This window comes from Sapajus apella, unplaced genomic scaffold (assembly GCF_009761245.1).
Source record: "Sapajus apella isolate SASKATOON/1434 unplaced genomic scaffold, GSC_monkey_1.0 scaffold39, whole genome shotgun sequence".
Classification (NCBI taxonomy): Eukaryota; Metazoa; Chordata; class Mammalia; order Primates; family Cebidae; genus Sapajus; species Sapajus apella.
The window spans coordinates 10385408-10408544 of record NW_022436979.1 but is presented as its reverse complement, the minus strand read 5'-3'; the positions used below and the strand labels follow the sequence as shown (position 1 = coordinate 10408544).

General features: G+C 34.7%; 1 protein-coding gene across 2 annotated transcripts in view; it reads left to right on the top strand.

Moving 5' to 3' along the window:
• The window catches only part of VEGFC (vascular endothelial growth factor C), a 131588-nt gene that overhangs the window by 105728 nt on the left and 2723 nt on the right, over positions 1-23137 (top strand). For both annotated transcript variants that reach the window (XM_032298707.1, XM_032298708.1), the window contains exons 4-6: positions 2574-2725; positions 20483-20589; positions 20884-21217. In XM_032298707.1, coding sequence (XP_032154598.1) covers positions 2574-2725; positions 20483-20589; positions 20884-21217 — 593 coding nt within the window. The remainder of the gene's footprint in view (positions 1-2573; positions 2726-20482; positions 20590-20883; positions 21218-23137) is intronic.

The window sequence follows — 23137 nt, the reverse complement described above, 5'->3', positions numbered from 1 at the left end:
CTCTGGCATGAACTAACTGCAAAATCCCACTCTTTACCAAGAGGATGGTGCTAAGCCATTCATGAGGGATCTGGTCCCATAACCCATTCATCTCTCACCAAGTTCCACTCCAACATTGGGAATCACATTTCAACATGAGATTTGGAGGAGACATACATCCAAACCACATCAGATTACAAACACTGTGTGTGTAAGCAAAAATGTTTCTGCTGACCAGAGCCACTGGAGCCCTTTCCCTCTAGTCACATGGACCACCTCTTCTTGTCCCTCCATCCCCACCGCTCCTTCCTTCCTACAGCCCCTGTCCTGCCACAGCCCTTGGAACCACATCGGGTGCTGGTTATCTCCTCTCAATTCTTGTTATATTTGATTTCCCAGAAACATGTGGCCCTGTGACCACACACACCTGTTTGAAACTCTCCCTCTTTCTCTGGCACCCCTTGGTCTGGCAGTCTCCCCTCCTGATGCTCCATCATTGTTCTGCTTCTTCCTAGACATATTCACTAGTTCTTCCCAACTCATAAATGTTCCTGTGCCCAGGTTTCTGCTCTTAGACATTTTTCTCTTTTCATTTAGAGTGCTCATCAAGTAATCTCATCAATGTCCGAGACTTCAATTACAGCTTAAATATTAATGAGTTTTCAGTGGCTCTCCTAAGCTCTAGATACATATATGTGACTGCCTACTAGACATAAATTCTTAGGTATACCTTCCTACCATCTACATTATTACAGGGCTTAAATAAGCAAATTATGAATTATACCAATATAAAAATTAAATAATTGTTTAAATTTATTAAAAATTGCTTCTTTTAAAAACCACTTTATGTCTTCTATAGTGCCAGTTCTTAATGTAGATTCCATAGGTGTCTTAAGAGATAGAAAAATTGTAGCTTATGAAGACACTGCAGAATTCTCTCTTAAAATAGGTATATATACTGCAAAGAATTACTGCCATTGCAATATTTCACCTAATCAAAGATTTCATATAACCTGTATAAACGAATTTCTTCTTAGAGAAGAAGATGCTCAAAATCATAATAGTGGCATATGCTGAGGTCATATGGTGAAGTTATCCATGCAGAACAGGCAATATTGTGAAGAATACTGGGAATCTTGATAATTTATACAAATAATAATAACTTACATCTATATAGCAAATAATATACATTCATTTAGCTTATATAATCTTTGTAACAATTCTAAGAATAATGAGTCAAATGTTATCCTCAGTTTACTGATTATCAAAGAAAAATACAGCTTGAAGAAGTTAGATGAATTTTCCAAATTTATGCTACTTCTGAATGGGAGAGCTAATAAAAACCTCCTGTCTGGGTGTAACCCTGTACCTATTTCTTCTAAAGTATATTGTTCTTATCCTAAGAAAGTAGCTAAATTTTTAAATGAATATGTAAGGAATACATCTTGAATGAAGACAATGTGCATTTTATAATTTAGATATTTCTGTATTTCATTATTCAGAATTCATTTAAAAAGCCTCCTTGTTTGTGTGGGCAAAATTGGCAACTAATCCTATCCCACAAATATTTTCAATGGTCTTCAGCTGATGGCGTGAAATTTCAGCAAGGCCCAAGTCACAAGCCTTTGAAGTTTGTCATCTTTTTTACCACTGCTCAGATTGTCATAAAGATACCAAGTAATACGTGGATCAATTATAGTTGAATGACTACAAGTTGATCTTTTTACTGGTAATAATTTAGAGTTTAAGAACCATAGGAATTTAAATCTACTTGGTTTTATTTAATCAATGATGTATTTGTGTATTTAATTTAAAATATTGTTTTTGGAGAAGAAAAAGAACAAATAAAGTTCTTCACCATAAATAAGGCATTCAGGAGACCAGTTAAACTAAATCTTGACTGTAATTCAGAATTGTGTAAAATGCTCTACCTTATTTTAAGCTTATTATTTTCATAATGCCTTTATCAAGATAGCAGAAACGTGGCTTTATCTATTAAATTATAAATGTGTTTTCTTTTCTTTTAAACATAATCCGTTTATAAGAGATCTGAGAAATGTAAAACTACATCAAAGTAGAAATTTAATGAAAATTAACTTTACATCTGTGTAATTTATATCTATGTATTCAGTTTATTTAAAGTAAGACATAACCAAGAATTTCTGGGTTGTCCAGCCAATAGTTTTGCTCTTAAATCACAAAGATGTTTCTGTGTGTGACGCTTTTTAAATCCCTGGAATATTTTAAATGTTCGTATCAAAGTATCTACAACTCTGAAACAGTTCTTTTTTTTAACACATTGGCCTGTCACGTCTCTGCTCTGTAATCAGTAGTTGGTTATCCTAATGCTAATACACTTCATAACTAGTGACATAAGATAAACGTATTGAGTATGTAATTACTCTGATAAAAGATACTGGTTAGGAGCAAGACAGTTTTTACTTTGTAATCATATAAAGCTTAGTGTCCTGCATACACTTTGTGACACTTCTTATATAGAGCAAATCTCACTCTTTTTTGGACTCCAGTAGTTACCATAAAAGTGCTTTATAGCATCTATATAATTTTTTCTTCTTTTTGTCTCTTCTTTGTAGTTATTTGAAATTACAGTGCCACTCTCTCAAGGCCCCAAGCCAGTAACGGTCAGTTTTGCCAATCACACTTCCTGCCGATGCATGTCTAAACTGGATGTTTACAGACAAGTTCATTCCATCATTAGACGTTCCCTGCCAGCGACACTACCACAGTGAGTATGAATTAAACCTATTTTTTGCATCCTCTACTAATATTAGATTATTTTCAAGTAAACATAAGTTTATTGAAATAACCTTTATGAAATTTACTATAATATACTCTGCTTCCAATACAAAACAAAAACAAAATTTTGTGTAGTATACCTTGAAAATAAACTGAAAATTACAAATCAGTGGGAAGCCCATTTTATAGGCAAAGTAATTCATAATATAAAAGAAGTATGTCTGTAGAATAAAACACATTTTACCAGTGTTCATAAAATATCAGTGAGGTAGCTTAATTAACATTTATGAAATCAGGTATGCTAACTCATAAATCGTATTAAAGCTCAAAACATTTCAGCTTTGATAAGATTTTATCCCAAAACAAAGAGTAAATATAAATAATTTTATATCTATTAGCATTCAGTTGCTTTCTTCAGTCTCAAATACAAAAATGTATATCCATGTTTCTTATTTCAGCAAGATTTGAATAGTGAGATAGTTCTTAATTACTTGAAAAAATTTCTCTTAATATCATTTAAAATTGACATTCAAACCATCATTTGTTATTCAGGTTTCCCTTCCATCCTATTTTTTTTGGAGGGGCAGATGGCAGCATATACTTCATGTGATCATATAGAAGAACTCAGATGGAGCATTGTGTTCTGACCCTGTGAATAGCTGATAACGAATTAATATGTATTACCACCTAAGACCTGAGAAGTTTCTGCCCCAAAGTAGGGATACAACCTTTTGTTCCTCAGGATATCTAGTGCATAGGGATGAAACTTACATAGCTCCAACATTTATAGCAAATTTTTACATAAATTGATTCAAAAACATATATATTATAAAAAATTTAAGAAAATCTTGCATTTTTAAAAGACTCAGCAGAAAATGTAATATGCAGGCCATGGCCTTCCCCACTGAATCACTTTGTACTGCTCTGCTTAGTGTGGCCGATAGGGGGATCCCTGGTTTGTCTAGGGACAGTTTAGGAAAACCTGGAGGACATCCTAGTTTGGCTGACAGAGATCTGTCCCCTTTTATGTGAGAAAGAGAAGATCTTACATTTGTGAATAAATTTATGCTGATACTAGCAAGAGACTAGTGAACTAAAAAGACCACTGAACTAAAAAGGTTGCCATATGTGCATTTTCATCCCTGCAGGCATGAGAGTTCTGTTCATCTTCCTCAGTCCTGAGGAGAAACCCTCAGCGACTCATACATTCTGAGAGCTTTAGTCATTATCTCCATACTCATGGCTTCCAAAATTATATTTGAAGATCTAACCATATTTTTGACTTACAATATTTTATCTAAATCTATCTTCTATTGCTATGTTTGTAACTATGTTAGGTATAAGTACAAAGAGAAAGACTTGTTAAATCCTTTATTTCTACATTATTCATGGCAGTGTATTCTTATTTTCTTTGAGGCCTTGAAATCACAGAGTTGTCATTACTTCTATCTCATCTAAACACGATTGATTATTTTGCAGAAGGGGGAGATATGTGTTCCAAACTAAAGTTATATTTCATTTCCGTCACTACCGTATCATCCTCTGCGCAACTCTGATTTAATGCAGTGATATTAATACTAGTTTTCAGGCAACAACCATTTCTCCTGTTGTATAATGTCACTGTTTTATGAAGCTTAAAAGCCATCATTTCCTTCATCTCATCAGAAACAGTGACTTTCAATTGCTCAAAAACTGAGCACAGATTTCTCACCATTCTTTTCTGGTGTCAGCCTTGCTTTCTTGTTTTGTCTTCCATTATTCACCCAGTCTGTGTTTCACCAAGTCCGATTCCCGGAATGCCAAGCTCATTTCCTGCTCTGTATCTTGTTTCTATTCTGGCACTAGCTTCTTTTCTGCCTTTCCAAAGCCCTTTCCATTTCTCAGAGTTCAGGTAAAGGTCTTTCTCCTGCGTTTGCCTTTTCCAAATACCACAGCCACCTTTGCTTCTTGAATACCCATAGCACTTACTGGATTAACCCATCCTCACATGGCTTTATCAGGGTTTGCAAATGTTGCATGTGGAACTGGATTTTGAGAGCGTTTCCAGGAAGTTATGTCCTCTGCACTCAGCTAACAACACGCAAAAAAGCTTGAGCTGTTCCTGTGCCCTCAGCCCTTTACCTGCATTGTATGTCTGCTTTAACCCTTAAAAAATTCATCTAGAAGGTCAGCAGCAGCATTTGCTTTATTTTACAGATGAAGGAGGAAATGACACTCCAAAGCTGCCGGCTAAGCAATGTACATTAGTGCTTGTTAAATAAAATAACTGATTTGTATGGATATATTTTATAGCATTTGCCATGTTTTCATAAATACTTATTCATGTAACTACTATCCTATACATTATTTGAGGTCATGAAGAGACAGGAAGCTACAGCAAAAAGAGCCTGAATCTTAGAGTAAGCCATATATGATTCTGAATTCAGATTTGCCACTCATTCATTTTTTGTGATTGGGTAGGTGTTTTATGTCTCTGAAACTCTGTTTCTTTACATATAAACTGTAAAGATGTAAAGAGGATTGAATGAAGTACTGAATGCTTACGCAATGCTTAGCGGAGTATCTGGTATCCAGAAGGTAGTCATTAAAGGGCAGATTTATTATTACCATTAATATCCAGGTCTGATTCATTTCCTCATCCATGTGTTTTCAGTATTTTTGAAACCACTATCTACAGTAAGAAATACATTTTATATTCCAAATCAGGATGTATGTGGTATACACACGTATTGTGTGTATGTGTGTATACACTTGCATACACACACACACACAAATCAATATTAAAGAGTTTTAAATTAGACAACCAGATAACTTCATGTATAATTAGTTATGTATAAACATTAAATTAAAACAAATTGTCCTCCCACCCAAGTACTAACCAGGCCCGACCCTGCTTAGCTTCCGAGATCAGACGAGATCGGGCGCATTCAGGGTGGTATGGAAAAATATTGTCCTTAATTATAGTGCTGCTCATCAAGCTTTCTCATTATCACAACTCCAAGGATCCTTTTACAAAATTTTTTTCCTAATCACTTTCCCCCTAAAATTTTAGGATCATAAATATACTGTCTCCCTCTTCATACTATATGTACCTCTGTGCTTTATATGTAAAAAGGAAATATAAAGTACTTTCTTATTCAATATAGGGTTAAATGACAAAATATGTTTAAGTTAATATTTAAAAATTTTTAATGTCTTAACAGCTAATATAAATTTATAATCATACTTGCTGAGAAACTTTTAAAGTAATCTATTTTCTTATATAAATTGTAACATATCAAATTATATATGCAAAGTAGTAATTGATCTGAATATATAATACAATTATAATAATTTATAAAAAGTCATTATTTTTCCAGCAAAAGTAAAATCATTTTTAAAATAATTTCTTTAAAGATATTTAGAGAGCTTAACTATTAACTTTGTTCAGTATAAGACAACTTTTAACTTATATAGCTGATAAATATCAATTTAGATATTGTTGATTTTTTCATCATTTGACATAATAATGATATGACTAGCATTTGCAGAATTAATAATAAAATATAAATTATTCTTATTTGATTCTCAGAGCTCGAGTCACACACAAAAGCACCAAGGACCAAGCATAAGCATTATCCACAAGGCAACCAATGGCAGCCAACAGGCCCACATAGATACCACTCAGTATATGACTTTGAAATCAATCAGTCAAGAGAAAGTCCTCCAGTCACAGCCATCTAGTCACCATAATTTCATAGCTCATAAATTTTCAAACACTTAAGGTATGTTTCATTGCCAATGCTGTAATAGCCAATAATACCAAATAGAATTTAAGTATTAAGGAATATGATTTTCTTGGGTTTTGGAGAGCCAAAAATCATTGGGCTCTCCAAATGAGATTTCAGTTACTCCCCCGGGCCCATACCAAATTTTTACCTTCTTAGGGGATGATTTTACTCCCTTTATGAATATTTGCCTTATTACATGTGATATACTCAAATATTTTTTCCATTCTGTTTTTCTTTTTGAAAATACTGGTCTCAACCCATTATGAATTATGGCCCACATTTTAATAAAAAAACTACACCAGTGATAATATGTATATGATGGACACTTAACTATGTCCATTATAAAATTCTAACATTTGTTAAGATTTCAGAGGAATAGTCACCATCACAGTAGCTAAAATTAAAAAGACTGACAAAAATGTGTTAGAATGTGGTACAACCAAAACTATCCTATGTCACCAATGGGTATTAAAATTGTTCGATCATTTTGCAAAACAGTTGATAGTTTCTTATGAATTTAATGTGTACATATTTCCACATAATACTTGTACACAAATATTTTTTATTAGTTAATAACTGGAAACAATTCAAATGCCCATGAAAAATGAGTGGATGAACACATTTTAGTATATATATACATTGGAACGTTGCTGAGCAATGTAAAAAGAATGAACTGCTGATACACACAAGAACATGAAAGGATCTCAGAGACATTAAGCTGAATAAAATAAGCAAGGCTAAAAAGAATACATGCTGTATGATTTTATTTACATGAAACTCTTAAAAGAGGCAAACGTGGCCAGGTGCTGTGGCTCAGGCCTGTAATCCCAGGACTTTAGGAGGCCAAGGCAGGCAGATCATGAGGTCAAGAGATCAAATCCATCCTGGCCAACATGGTGAAACCCCGTCTCTACTAAAACTACAAAAATTAACCGGGCGTGGTGGCAGGTGTCTGTAGTCCCAACTACTCAGAAGGCCAGGGCATGAGAATCACTTGAACCCGGAAGACAGAGGTTGCAGCGAGCCAAGATCATGCCACTGCACTGCAGCATGGGTGACAGAGCAAGACTCCCTCTCAAAAATTAAAAAAAAAAAAAAAAAAGAGGCAAATGTACTCTAGAGTGGGAGAACACAATTCAATGCAATTCAGTGTGAGGTTCAGGATGTGGATTGGGATTGACTGGGAAGGGGCAAAAGAAACATTATGAGGTGATGGAAATATTCTATATTTTGACTGTGCCAGTAGTTAATGTGGGTACATAAACTTATGAAAATATGATGAATTCAAAATAGGACCATTTTATTGTATGCAAATTACTCCTTAATAAAATTGATTTTTGAAAAGCCTAGAAAAATCCCTTTATTAAGTATAATTTTTAAAGCAGTTTAGGTTTAAAATAGTAGATTTCTTAAAACCTTTAGAATAACTTTTTAAGTCAAATATTTAAGATGCTTGTGATTCATTAGGGAGGGAGATTTCCCAGCATCATCCATAAACTATATGTTGAGTCACTAAGATAAAGAACACTTGTAGATCCCATTAGAGAAGACAGAGATGCCTTGGCTGCCTCTGACCTTAGAGCACTCATAGTCAAGTAAGAACAACACATATTCTAGTTACATTACTATTGTTTTATTTTACTAAATATTACAGAGTATTTGCCACACATTTTCTCACATTCATACAAATACTGCTGGTGGCTGCATTCGTGATACACATCACATAGTGTGGGGCTGAAGAATGTGGATGCTGTAGGTGGCTTCCAATTTTGAGAATTTGTGCTCTGATTTCTCTTTGAGTTTGAGTAGTTTCTGTAAACTTTCCTGTGACACATTTTTTTAAGCTACAAAAGAATATATGAGTAAGAGTGTTATGTATAACTTCATACAATATAACAGTGTAACCTAATCCTCACTGAAATCAATCTGTTCAATAAAATTATACCATATTATATTAATCTAATATTGTATAATAGCATAATATAGTAATAACTCCTAACTCAGGGATGTTGTGATTTTTATAAGCAGCAATCCATGTTAAATATTACCATAGTGCCTAAAACATAATAAGCATTCAATAAGTGGTTGCTGCTATTTTTACTAACATCTTGCAGATTAGGAAATTGAGTCTTAGAAACGTTAATGTGTACAATGCTAAGCAGCCAAAAATCTGCCAGGAAAAGATAAAAATTAATTATTTTATTTCTAAAACCCATGTGTTTCCTCCAATATCTTCTAGCATGTCTAGTATTTACAGAAAAACTTTCAAGTTGCAATATTAGAAAGTTTCATAAAAGCCAGAGGAAGTAGCAATTATCTCTAGCAGACACAGTTAGATACCAATTTTCATATTCGTGTTCCCACAGAATGGAGGAGCCATTTGTGATTAAGTAGTGATCCCCTAGATTTTCCTCCTTGGTAGAAGTATTTATTTATTCACTCATCAGACATTTATGTCAAGTCTTCTATCTGTACGAGGGAATATGGGGTATTTTTTAAATGAATAATATAATTCTTTAAGGAACTCATGTACCAGAGTCCAAACAAACATAAATATTTCTACTATAATAAGTGTCTAAAACACTATGCTGTACTACATTCACTCATTCAACAAATAGCATTTGTGTTTCTGCTAGGTACTAATAATGTGCTAGACCATTGAGATAGAAAGATACACAGAATTATTACTCTGGAAGAAATTCCATACTTGAGCCAGCCATGTAAACATATGACTGAAATCAGTGTGGTAAGAAAGCATCCTGGAGGCATGGATACAGAAGAGAGGGCAGTTATGAGTCTGGAGAGGTCAACAGAATCACATATGAGAGGCCAACGATGGGCTCTTCTTAAAGTCTCTTGAAAACCACTAAAACTATATGTGCAGAGATGTGGTAGCTACAGTTTTGTATTATAGAAAGAACAGCATGGTGGCAAGGGAGTATGTGGATTAGAGGAAGCAAAATGGGAGGTGGCAAAATTCAGGAGTAATCTTCTGAAATAATTGATGAGAGAAATAATAAAGATGGTGGCCAAGGCAGTGGAAATGGGAATGGAAAGAAAAGGGGTGGAAAAAAACATTTAAAATACAAGAAAGCATAGGACTTGGGAACCACATATGGGCGATGGTAAAGAGGGAGAAGTTGAGGATGAAACTGTATGAATAACATTCAAAAGAGGAAGTACCTGTTCACAGGAGGAACTTATCTGGAAAGGAGAACTGAGATTTTACATATATTAGCTTGAATGCTTGTAATATTTGTAAGACATCAAAGTGGTAGTTAGAACAATTGGAAGAGATGACTTCAACCAAGGGAAATATAGAAAGTAAGAAGACAAGAGAAGCTACAGGTAAAACTGTGGGGAAATCAGTATTTAAGAAACAGTAATCTGTAGAGGAGACACAATAATCTGGAGAAACTGTAATCTGTGCAGGAGATGGAGAAGAAGTGTTTAAACGATCAGAATAGCAACAGAGAGAGATACCACAAAAGCCAGTGGAGACCTGAGTTCAAGGAAGGAGGAAGTGGTAAGAGATGCCAAATATTAGAATGGTTCTAGAATGAATGGAACTTACTCCATTAGCTGAACAGTATGAAATAGAGAGTATAAGTTTATTTACTAATAACTTACTAGACTCTGGGCACAGAGAGGGAAAGTGTATTTTGAGAAATGGGGAGAGAAAGCAAGAGAGTGAAAGAAATTCCCATTTACACATGGGAAACCAAATCAGAAAGGGTAAGTAAATTTCCCCAATGTCACGCAACTAAAAAAGTAGCAAAGCAGAGATTCAAACTAAATCTGTTTGGATATAATCCATTCCTTTTGGGGTGTGGTTATTACTGCATTTTTATTTTTTTAATTGATATATAATTATATGTATTTATGGGATATATGTGATATTTTGATACATGCCTATAATTGTGTAATGATCAGTTCAGGATATTTTGGATATCCATCACCCCAAACATTTATCATTTCTTTGTGTTGTCAACATTTAAAATTTTCTAGCTATGTTGAAAATATGTAATAAAATATTATTAACTATCATTATCCTATTGTGCTATGGAATACTAGAACTTGTTTCTTCCATGTAACTGTGCTTTGGTATGCATTACCAGCCTCTCTTCCTTCCCCCCACAACTGGCCCACCCTTCTTAGCCTCTGGTAGCCATCATTCTACTTTCTACCTCCATGAGATTCACTTTCTTGGATCTCATAAATGAGTCAGAACATGAGATATGTGTCTTTCTCTGCCTAGCTTGTTTCACTTAACATAGTAGCGTCTAGTTCCATCCATGTTGATGCAAATGACAGGATTGCATTCTTTTCATGGCTAAATAATGTGTGTGTGTGTGTGCATATGTGTGTGTGTGTGTGTGTGTGTATACACTTTGCCATATTTACTAAAGATACAACTCTAATCCCCAGTCATCACTCTTCACCCTTCATTCCAAGAGGTAATCACTACTCTAAAATTGTATTATTCTCACTCTTCTCTATTTTTTATGGCACCTGGATGTATTAACATACCAGAAGATATTATACAGTGCAGCATTGAGTGTTTTGTATTTTAAGTTAAAATGTTGGCATTTTTTTTTCTCTTGACATTGTGTTTTAGAAATGTAGTCGTATTGCAATCTACAGACCTGGATTATTCATTTAATAACGATATAGCGTTCCATTGAATAAACACATGTTTTTATGTTTTGTTTTGTTTTTTTAACCTTCTGTGACAATGTACTATAGGGAAGTCAGCATATATACAGATTAGCGAGAGAGTACAATCAAAGAGGAGAGCATGATGTCACATAGACTAGCGTCTTGAAGTTAATAGTGCTAAATTTATTAGCTATTTGGATAGCATGGGCAATGCCCCTAAAGATGTAAGAAAATAACACGTTCTGAGGGCAGTTAATAAACCAGATTAATTGAGTCTTAAGCTGTGAAAGCAATAGGAGATTTAATAAAAAGACAATGCTGTGATTGTAAAGCTTGGAGCACCAGCCTAGGGATTTACACCTTTTCTGTAGAGATATTAGGGGAGCAGAGGTTGTTTCTGGGTAGAGGAATAAATGAAAGGATAATGTTCAGTATAGCCAAGAAATCTTGAATTATTTTTAATGGATAATAAATATAAAAGATGGGTATTATTTCAACCTGATAAAAGCTCTATCAGTATTTGGAATACAGTTGTGTTGTGATGAAAAAGAGAAAAAGGGTGAAAAAAGCTGAGAAAAAAATGGATAAATCTAGTCTGAAGGCTAATTTGCATTTTTATTTATTTGCTAGCTTTTATTTCTTTTATTAAAGTGTTGACATTTACTTAGTAAAATTTATTTGCTTTCAAGAAGTTACATTTACTAGGGTTTATTTAGGAAGATTTTATTCTTATGACTATTCATCTTATTTCCAAATAATAGAGTAGATTTATAGCCAAGGAAACCTCTGATTTGAAACTTGAGGTTGAAACAATGGGATTTCTGTGGTTACTGGATGTATCAGCTTGTCACATAATTCAAACAGAATTAGTACAGAGGATTGATAAGGATAAATAGGAATTAAGAAAAAAGGTCCTTCAACAACAGCTACTGGTCTCATTACCTTGTGACAGCCACACGTCATCATTGGAAAAATGAAAACAAAACGATGATGACAATAGAAACACGTTATGAAGGTATTAGAGTTGCTATGACATCTAAGTGGCCGGTTGTGCCAGGAATCCAGAGGAGGGAGAAATGAACAGGTGGAACACAGGGGACTTTCAGGGCAGTAAAACTATTCTGCATGATACTGTAATGGTGGACATACGTCATTTATACGTGTGTCAGAATCCACAGAACTTACACCCAAAAAAGAGGGAACCCTAACGTAAGCTGTGGATTTTAGTCAACAATAGCATGTCAGTATTGGCTCATCAACTGTCACAAATGTACCACGCGGATGCAAGATGTTAAAAATAGAGGAAACTCATGGAGGAGGATAGGATGTCATATGAAAGCTCTCTACACTTTCTGCTCACTTTTTCTGTGAAGCTAAAATTGCTAAAAACGTCTATTAAATTTTAGAAAACAACTAGTGAATATGTCTTTGGTCTGTTAATCTTTAACAGATCCTCAGTCCAAATGCTTAGATGCTTCAATATCCATTCCTTTTTAATTTGAAGGTTATACATTATTGCTTTACCAAACGAGAATGAAGCAAAATGGCATAACTTAGTTTAATAAATTGTATCAGAGCAGAAGTAGAGACATAGCTTAGCTGCCAGTTAATTGGACCACAGTATTGTACTAGACGATCAGAAACTATTGTTTTTCAGCATTTTAAAATGTGCATCTTTAGTCTGCCCTGAAATTATCCTCTTTGCCAGTTCAAAATCTTTATGTCCATATACAACTGTTTTTGAAATCATAAATCATATGTCTGTTGATCCATTTTACTACAAAGCTCATTGTCTAAACATTGTCTCACACTTCAAAGGATCACCTGTTGATATGAATGGATTTACCAGTGAAACCCAGGCAAGATATTCCAGGCTCTGAGCATTATTGCTTTTCTAAAGGGATGGTAACTTTGATATATAGTTTGCCTGCTTTTGAACTGTCTCATCTCTACCTTCTAAAATATGATAATTGAAAGCATGGCATTCCTATGACTTGCTGATAGATTGTGAGAAATAGCAGCAAAATATATACAGCTGAGGAGATTTCATCAGTCCATCTCTGCACTGAAATTATGGCAGTGATTTGCCTAGAATTGGGGGCTAGGAGATCAAAGATTGTCATAAAGTTGAAAGTTACATTCAGCCAAACACATGGATAATTTTTGTTAATAAACATCATATTATCAGACCAGATTCACCAGTTGTTTTCTAAAATTTAATAGACGTTTTTAGCAATTTTAGCTTCACAAAAAAAGTGAGCAGAAAGTGTAGAGAGCTTTCATATGACATCCTATCCTCCTCCATGAGTTTCCTCTATTTTTAACATCTTGCATCCACATGGTACATTTGTGACAGTTGATGAGCCAATACTGACATGCTATTGTTGACTAAAATCCACAGCTTACGTTAGGGTTCCCTCTTTTTTGGGTGTACGTTCTGTGGATTTTGACACACGTATAAATGACGTATGTCCACCATTACAGTATCATGCAGAATAGTTTTACTGCCCTGAAAGTCCCCTGTGTTCCACCTGTTCATTTCTCCCTCCTCTGGATTCCTGGCACAACTGGCCACTTAGATGTCATAGCAACTCTAATACCTTCATAACATGTTTCTGTTGTCATCATTGTTTTGTTTTCATTTTTCCGTTGATGACGTGTGGCTGTCACAAGGTAATGAGACCAGTAGCTGTTGTTGAAGGACCTTTTTTCTTAATTCCTATTTATCCTTATCAATCCTCTGTACTAATTCTGTTAGTTTGAATTATGTGACAAGCTGATACATCCAGTAACCACAGAATTTCCATTGTTTCAACCTGCCAGTACTTCTCTCAAGCTTGTATATCCAAGCAAATATAAAAAATAATAGAGCAGAAAATCACAGGCTTCCATACTTATCGTACCCTTCTTGTGTCCTCATTCCCAGTTCTGGTGGCTTTCCAACTCAACTAAGTCGTGTACTCAGCCCATTTGTGACAACACAATGTAACATGCTTTACATCCAAGTCTCAGAGTAGGTGAGCTTTTGTATCTGGCAGATTACTGCTTACTTTATACTGAGACAAAAATGAAAAAAGTAAACATATAAACACATTATTTAATTTATTTATTTATTTTGAGACAGAGTCTTGCACTGTTGCCCAGGCTAGAGTACAGTGGAATGATCTCAGGTCACTGCAACCTCTGCCTCCTGGTTTCCAGTGATTCTCCTGCCTTAGCTTCCTGAGTAAGAGTAACTGGGATTAAAGGCACGCACCAGCACACCTGGCTAATTTTTTTGATAATAGAGATGGGATTTCACTGTGTTGGCCAGGCTGGTCTCGAACTCCTGACCTCAGCTAATTGCTCATCTTGGCTTCCCAAAATGCTGGGATTACAGGTGTGAGCCACCATGCCCAGCCTAAACCCCCATTTTAAATTAATGCAATGATTGTATTAGCCTTTCAAATATTAAGACTGGCAAACTTGTTACAGCTATGGAATTTTCATTGATTCGTGCTACTGTCTGTCTTTTCCTTTTATGTCTGAACAAACCCCAACTCTGCCCACTATTCTCCCTGTCAGGAGACTAATGGAACACAAGCAAGCAGTAACACAAACAGACACAAACACAAGTTCATGTGGAATCAATAAAAATCAACAGAAGATAAGTCTGTGTATTTTTCAATGCATATTATTAAGGATGTGTCTTTTTGACAATGTATATAAGACCTAAAATGTATGTATTTCTGATTTCTACCTGTATTACTGAAGAAATTACTTAATAACATTGAATATGAAGTCCACTTTTACTTAACCACTTTCCATTCACTATTAACTGCTGTTTCCAAAGTATAAGCAAATCAATCTCTGTAAGTAGTCAAATGTATACAAGGGTCAGGCATAACAAACTCAAGATAAACAAAATTCAAAGACATTTGGGACAGAATTGTTGAAGCATTTTACCCAGGACTTTGTGGCTCTGACCATGAAAGAATATAGTTGGTCTTCCAACTGCTATTCAGAGAGAAAGCTTTGACAAGAAGGGTCTGTATGTATATTCTTCATAATATAATTACAGGTTTGAAGTTCAGATAACATCAGCATTTGGGAAACCAAAATCCTATTTTGCTATTTATCCAGATTTTTAATGTAGTCAGGTTTCCCTTGTTTCTTTAATGGGGTACAGAACCTCCTGTTGGATAGCCCAGTGAATGACATGAAGATGCTCTGATGGAGTGTATTACAGTTCATGGTACCTACCTTGAAACACGCGTTTCACTAATGCTAGTGGCTCTCACTTCCCGTCAGTCAAGACTAGGGGTAGGAAGGCTATGTGAGGGACACAGCTATGGAAACATAGGTGCCACATGGCAAGCAAAATTTTCATTTGTTGTGTTGCTGTGAAAAACCTTATTAAAAGAGCTTCCAATGAGAGTACTTGATTAATAACATAGTTCATGTCAATAGAAATAATTTGCTTTTTGAAAAAGTCACCATGTGATACAGTTGAATTCACATTAATGTTATCGTTCATTTTGAATGATCTGCAAAGTATTTTAAGAGAGACCTGGGGAAGTAAATCCATAAGTAGTTTAACATAAATCAAGGTGCAGTTAATTTTTTTTCTATTAGAAATATATTACAAAGATTCTGCCATTTACAACAACATGAAATAACCTGGAGGACAGTATGCTGAGTGAAATAAGCCAGACATAGTAAGGTGCACATTGCTGATCCCCCTCATATATGGAATCTAGAAAAGTAGAATTCATAGATACAGAATAGAAGAGTGGTCACCAGGGGCTTGAGGTGGGGAACATGGGGAAATGTTAGAGGGTGACAACTTGCAGTTACAAGGTGAATAAGCTCTGGAGACCTCACGTACACCATACTCTACACATTGGTGTTCTCACTGCACTCCCTCCCCTCCCCACACGCAGCATAACTCTTTGAAGTGTGGATATGCTAATTAGCTCGACTGTGGTAATCATTTCACAGTGTGTACATACACCAAAACATCACTTTGAACACCTTATATATGTACAATTTTTACCAATCATACTTCAATAAAGCTGGAAAAATCATACTTTGAAAAAGCTGGAAAAATACTTCACATTAGTATAAAGTCAAGTTAGTACATTAAAATCCAGTAATGTTAATTGGCTTTGGAGGTAACATATATGTTACATATATAATGTTAATGCATTTTAATGTTATGTTATACATACACACACACACATATAACAAAGATTGTAGCTCTTTGAAAAAGAGTAACATTTTAGCCCAGTTCTAAGGCCAAACAAATGTGTTAGCATGTTTTAGTTCCTTAGATGTGTATTCGAGGTGTCAGAAAATCTCCAAGGGTAGGAAAACCTCAGTGCCAAAAAGTGTAGAATATGAAAGAATCACAAAAATGGCATGCACGAAATAGCCTGCTATGATGTTCAAAATATAAGAGCTAGCAGTTACTACCCAACATTTAGAATATAATGTAATGGAACATATTTGGAGCACATTTATCTTTTAATATTTCAAAGGAGAGATAAAGGCCAAAGTAACATTTTCTTTATCATTAAATTAATTGTTCTTTAAGTTGAAAAGCACATATACTCATATTTTTGTCATCTGATTTTAGACAGCAAAAAGCAATAGCTGTCAAACCGAAGTCAAGTGAATCTGTGAAAATAATTAATGAAACAATTCTAGTAAAAGCATCTTTATTGTTCATACATGATACAGGCAGGATTGTGGTTGTGTCTGTGTGCATGTGGTGGGATTGGTGGGGGAAAAGAAGTTAGTTTATTCACATGATTCTCAACATAGATATACCTTGCAAATAATTGTGCAATTCCCTGCTTTGCAGACAGAATGTCTTTGAATCAATATGTTTTATAAATACTGTATACAAAAAATATAATTATGAACTTTTAAAGTATGTATTCACACATTAATATTCAGAACTAGAAGGGAAATTTCAGTAAGAAGAAATGTTTTGGAGATTAAAATGTAAAGGGGTTAACCAAATTTTACTAAGCCTTCTGTCCATTATGGCTACATTTTCTTGCATTCTAAAATAAAAATATTTTGGAAATTTTGACCCCTCGCCCATATTTTTACATGAGAAGTTTTAAATGCCAAGAACTTGTTTCTCACTTTTGAAGCAGGATGCTTTCTTTAGGAAGCAAACTGTATCACATGCATTCTATTAGTTTGTATTTTATTGTATGACATTCTATTATATTTTAAAATGCATTTCTGAGCCCATGTCACTGATTTCATGATTAGTTAATGAGTTGGAAGCAGCAGTTGGAATACACTGGCTTAGGTAATGGCAGTATAAATCACATGTTGATAGAATGAAAGATGTCTTTCTACTGCCACCAACACAGTATAATGGCCACTTGATGCCACCGTGGCAGTGTGTTACTTAAACCATATATCAATCGACATTGAAGCAACATGACCAAAATGGTTTTACCGCCATTTATAGAATAAGGTCATGAGTTTCATGCAGCCAGGATTCATTGCATTGCTGTTATAGAACTTAACATAGTTGTATTCTATTTGATGGAACCATGCTAACAATTGAGAAGATATAAATGTTAAAAACAATAATACTGTTTTGGAAAATTGATAAGTACTGTCTACATTTTACCTAGAAAAATATATGTTCAGGATTAACCAAGAAAATAATGACAAAAAATGTGCAATGAGTAGAGTCTTGCCCTTGGAATTCCCTAAAATTATTAGGAAGGCACAATGTTCTCCAGGAAATACTGGTAAATGAAAAAGCAAAGTTTAAAATAGTATGTAAGGTATGCTATCATCTGTGTAAGAAAATGAGAAAAAAACATACATATACACACACATACAATTTTTTGGCAAGAAGTACCCTGAAAACATCAACCAAAAAACTAAAAAAAAAAAATTGCTGATGATACAGAACTTCTCTGCCTATACATTTTTCTCATAATCTTAACTTTGATAATTACATACATGTTTGACACTTTCAAAAGTAAAAACAAAAAAGTACATAATATATGCAGAATAAAGCAAATAACAGTTTATGTGAAGATTGTTAGAAGCCAAGATTTTAATGGAAGTTCTTAGTATGAAGTCCAGGTAGTATATTAAAATCCAGTAATGTTCATTGGATTTGGAGGTAACAATGTGAAATTTTTTCTCTAAAAACATACACAAGAATCTCTTGCTTGAAGATCAGTCATCTATTCTCAAAAGTAGATATTTATTAGCATATTTTTGTTCTAAATGGGAACAATTATAGCGAATGGAAAGTAAACCCAAAACATAGCTATTTCCCACAAAATAATATACAACTAATAATGCCTGTAGAAAAGTGTCAAACTATCCTGATAAAATCTAAAATGTGTATTGTTTCCTAATCATACAACAATTATTGCTGTTACTACATACAGTTGCTTTGCACGTAGTTACATGGACTTTGTGTATGCTGTATGAGAAATTGTTACTTTATGGTATGGTATAGCAAATAACACACAGCAATCAGAAAGCTAAAAACCCAAATTAAATAAAAGACCCATAATAAGTTTCTTCCATGCTAAAGAAGACATGATTCTTAAAGAAAGTCAAGAAGGGAGAAAGAAAGAAGGGTCAAATCAGTCATTGTTACTTGCAGAAGGCAATGGGTGGATGAAGGACAACGGGGCAATCTTAGACAAACTATTAAGAGGAATGAAGACACCTTCTCTGTGTCTAGGAGATGCTGTTGAGACTGCTAGACAGGAAAGCGTTGCTAAATCTTCAGAAATGGTGTTTCAGCTGAAGGAAGGCATGGTTGCAAAATGCAGATTTGCTTATTTTCCTGTTGAAAAATTCCTTCATATGGTGCTGTAAGAGTTATCAGGCTAATATTAAAAGAAAGGTGTATTGTCACACTGAGTGTGACTGCAAAACTTTCTTAGCAAATGGCCTGTTTATTTACACTCAATGCACATGTTAAGATGGCTACATAGGATTTTTGCTATGTTCTATCAATTTGAAATTTAACTCAACATTCTTCCAGCACAGAAAATTGTTTACAATATTGTATTGAATGTGAAAGATGTAAGTAAATACTTCCATTTGATGTCTACACACCAACATTAGTTGAAAAATGAAGCAGTGAGAGGTTGATATATATTCTGTAAATTAAGATACTAAAAACCAAAAATCCTTCTACTGGGTAAACATTAACTGGTGAAACATTCTACAGGATATACATACATTTTTCTAGGTCTACCTGAAAAGATCTAGTAGTGGTGTGATCTGATGGCACTGAACACTTCTGATCTCAAATGATAGACTCTAAAATGCCATTTCCCAACAAAGAGACTTACGGCTGCTGAATAAATGTCTGATTACAGATGTGGAAGAGAAAATGAGCAAACTGAGCTTATGACATATGTTCGCCCTAGAGAGGGCTCATGTCACGCGAGCACCAACAGAGAGGGGTCTCAGGTAGCAACAATGGGGCCATTGGACCATCAAAGGAGCAGCTGGTATACTTGATTGAGACCTTAGGTTTATAATTTTTACTAAAACAAGGAAGGAAGGAGGGAAGAAAGGGGAAAGGAGGGGAAGAGAAGGAAGAAAGGAGGGAGGGAGAGAAGGAGGGAAGGAAAGAGCTAGAACAATAGCAGCAAAGCAAAATATCTTTGATAACTTTCTGGTGGAGTCCAGAGTGGAAATTTTCCATTACTAGAGCCTTTACAACATGGGAATCTGTGCTTCGGAAATAAGTCAGTAAAGATACATTTACACGGATGTTTCCTCCAGCATTGCTCAAAAAAGCCAAAATTGTAAGTGATGTAGATAATCACTTCCAAAGTGATTATTGATTTGATAAGAGATTGATTCATAAGAGATTGATAAAATAAATAACGGTACATCTTTTGTATGTAATATTACCTAGCCACTAAAAATAATGGAACAGAACTCTATTCAATGACATATAAAAATGCTCATGATATATTGTATAATGGAAAAAAGAAATTTCAGAGTAAAATAAAAAGTTTTACCTTATTTATTTCACAAACTAAAACCCTACATGATTATACAAATCACTGGGTTTGCCTTAAAAAGGTAAAAGTCCAGTATCCTGTATGACAATACCACAACAGTGATCACTTCTGGGATTGGAATTTGATAGCAGTTGTGGGTAGAGAGTTTGGTAGAAAATACTCACATTTTATTTCATACTTCTTATCTTTTTAAAGCTTTTTTATAAGCATGTATTCTGATACATATGTGAGCAGCTATGGTTCCTTCTAGGTACCAGTTATACCATTGCTTAACCTCGTCTATTTCTTCCAAAGGTGTCAGGCAGCAAACAAGACTTGCCCCACCAATTACATGTGGAATAATCACATCTGCAGATGCCTGGCTCAGCAAGATTTTATGTTTTCCTCAAATGCTGGAGATGGTAAGAAGAATGATGTTTTAAAGACTAAATGCCAAGGGTCTATATTGTGATTAACGTACTTTAATATTAAAACCATATGTACAATATTCATCATTCTTTCAAATAAGTGACTTAAAAATAGTACATTTTCTACTTGACATCGGTATTACTTTGAACTCCTTTATAAAGGAATATACCCGTGTTTGTGCACAACGATTTGATGGCAGACATACAAAGGAAGATGTTTTTAATTGTTTTACGCCACACCCAGAACCAAGTAAGGTATAGTAAGATGCTCTGACTGTGTTTGTCTATACTCAGCAGATGGATTCCATGACATCTGTGGACCAAACAAAGAGCTGGACGAAGAGACCTGTCAATGTGTCTGCAAAGGGGGGCTTCGGCCTGCCAGCTGTGGACCCCACAAAGAACTAGACAGAAACTCATGCCAGTGTGTCTGTAAAAACAAACTCTTCCCCAGCCCATGCGGGGCCAACCGAGAATTTGATGAAAACACATGCCAGTGTGTATGTAAAAGAACCTGCCCCAGAAGTCAACCCCTAAATCCTGGAAAATGTGCCTGTGAATGTACAGAAAGTCCACAGAAATGCTTGTTAAAAGGAAAGAAGTTCCAACACCAAACATGCAGGTAAGAGATCCTCATAAACGGTATGAATTGCTCTTACTAGAAATATGTTCTAAAACAAAAGCAGTTCTCTTAATTACAGTAACAATTGCTTGTTAGAATGAGCCTAGTAAGTTCTGCATGACAAAATCTTACTATTATTTTTTTAATCAATGCTAAACCTTCATGAGACTGGATTTGCTTCCAAAAAAGCAAGACAGGAGGCTTGAGGATCAAAACTAGATCCAAGCTCAGAATATACTCTAAATTAGTGGACCCTGGGGGATCTTCTCAAAATACATATAGGAGATCCACTCTGCCCTCACCAAAAGGCATGATGCTGCCTTGAGCCATAATTTAGGACAACTGTTCTAAATGCAGACAATTTTTATGTAAAACTTACAAAGGATAGGATAGTACCATTGACTGTAGATAGAATTCTATCTGGAAATAAAAATATGTAAGTATTTGATAGAATTAAAGAAATACATGAATATGTTGTTAAAGGTTTTCAAAACTCATTTCTTAAACTTGGTTTTGCTCTCTTCTCCACCAAGAAAAAAAAAAATGAAGTCACTGGACTCAAACACATTCAGTGTTAATCTCTGAACCTCTTCCTCTTTAATCCCAGAGAATAAGGTGATCCTACTATTTAAGTCAGACCTGTGCATTTGACATTTTCTCCACATTCCTTCAACATTGCTTCATGACCTTCCTTCATTCTTCTGTCATTTTAACATCTTCAGCTCTACTTTTTTCTCCCTCAGTTTACAAAAGTTTCCAAATTTCTTCTATTTTATTAACCTCTTACTGTGAAGCTGAGCATACTTTAGCAACCCAGCTCTGTCTTCTTCAAAGCTGCTCAAAAATTAGGCATTGTTTTCATCTACCATTTATTCAGCCACCTGTAACCTGGTTTATGCCCTAGAGTGCTATGTTAAACCTCTAAGGTTTCATCAGCCTCATAGTTGCCAAACCCAGTAGAGAATTGTGTCCTTAGGTAACCTTAGGTAACCTGTCCTTTCTGTGGCCTTTTTCTTTAAGCTCACCTCTCCTGTGACATGACATTGTACTTTCTTAGTTGTCTACTTAATTTTCAGACCATTTGTTTTCAGTCACTTTCACTGGATTCTCTTTTTACATCCACTTTTTACATATGGGTAGATAATATTCTTTTTAACAGAAAAAGCTTGTATTTCATGTATTTACTACCTTCACTAATATTCATTGTTGCTTTTTCCACATTATATAAAGAGTCCATCTTTTTATTCTCAAGAGTTTTGTGTTCTTATTTTAATGTATATGTCTCATGGTTTTTCTACACTAACATTTTAGCCACTGCATAAAAAGGCTTCAGTGAATCTAGCTATCTCACTGATTATATTTTTCTTCCCATATGTTGCAAAGTACATCATAGGAATCCTTTTATTTTGAAAAAGAACTTTTTGAAGTACGAGCGTGACTAATATGTAGGAATAGGTGTACAGGGAAAAATGCAAGATAACCTGAGGTGGAAATCAAAAGTGCAACAAGAAAACATACAAAATTTGGTTTGACGTTTCATTTATTTGGCTCTAGAAATGAGGGCATGTCTAGTTAATTTTTCTTAAAATTTGCAAATGCAGATTAATACTTATGACTACAGATATTCCTTTACTAAAAAGGGATATGATACTTAATGATCCAGAAAAGCTGTTAAGGCAATGGACCAAAGAATATGTACTCTGCCCACTAATATTTTGTAATAAACATTAAGAGAGAATGAGGAGAATATATACTTTCCAAATATGATATTTTCTCTTTTGATCCAATTTATATCACAAAACCTGGAATTATACACTTAGAAAAGTGAACATAGGATAAGTTGCAGTAAACGGAAAGTCTTTACGAAAGAATGTATGCTATTAGGAGAAATGCAACGACAGAAATATTGTCTAAGTTCAT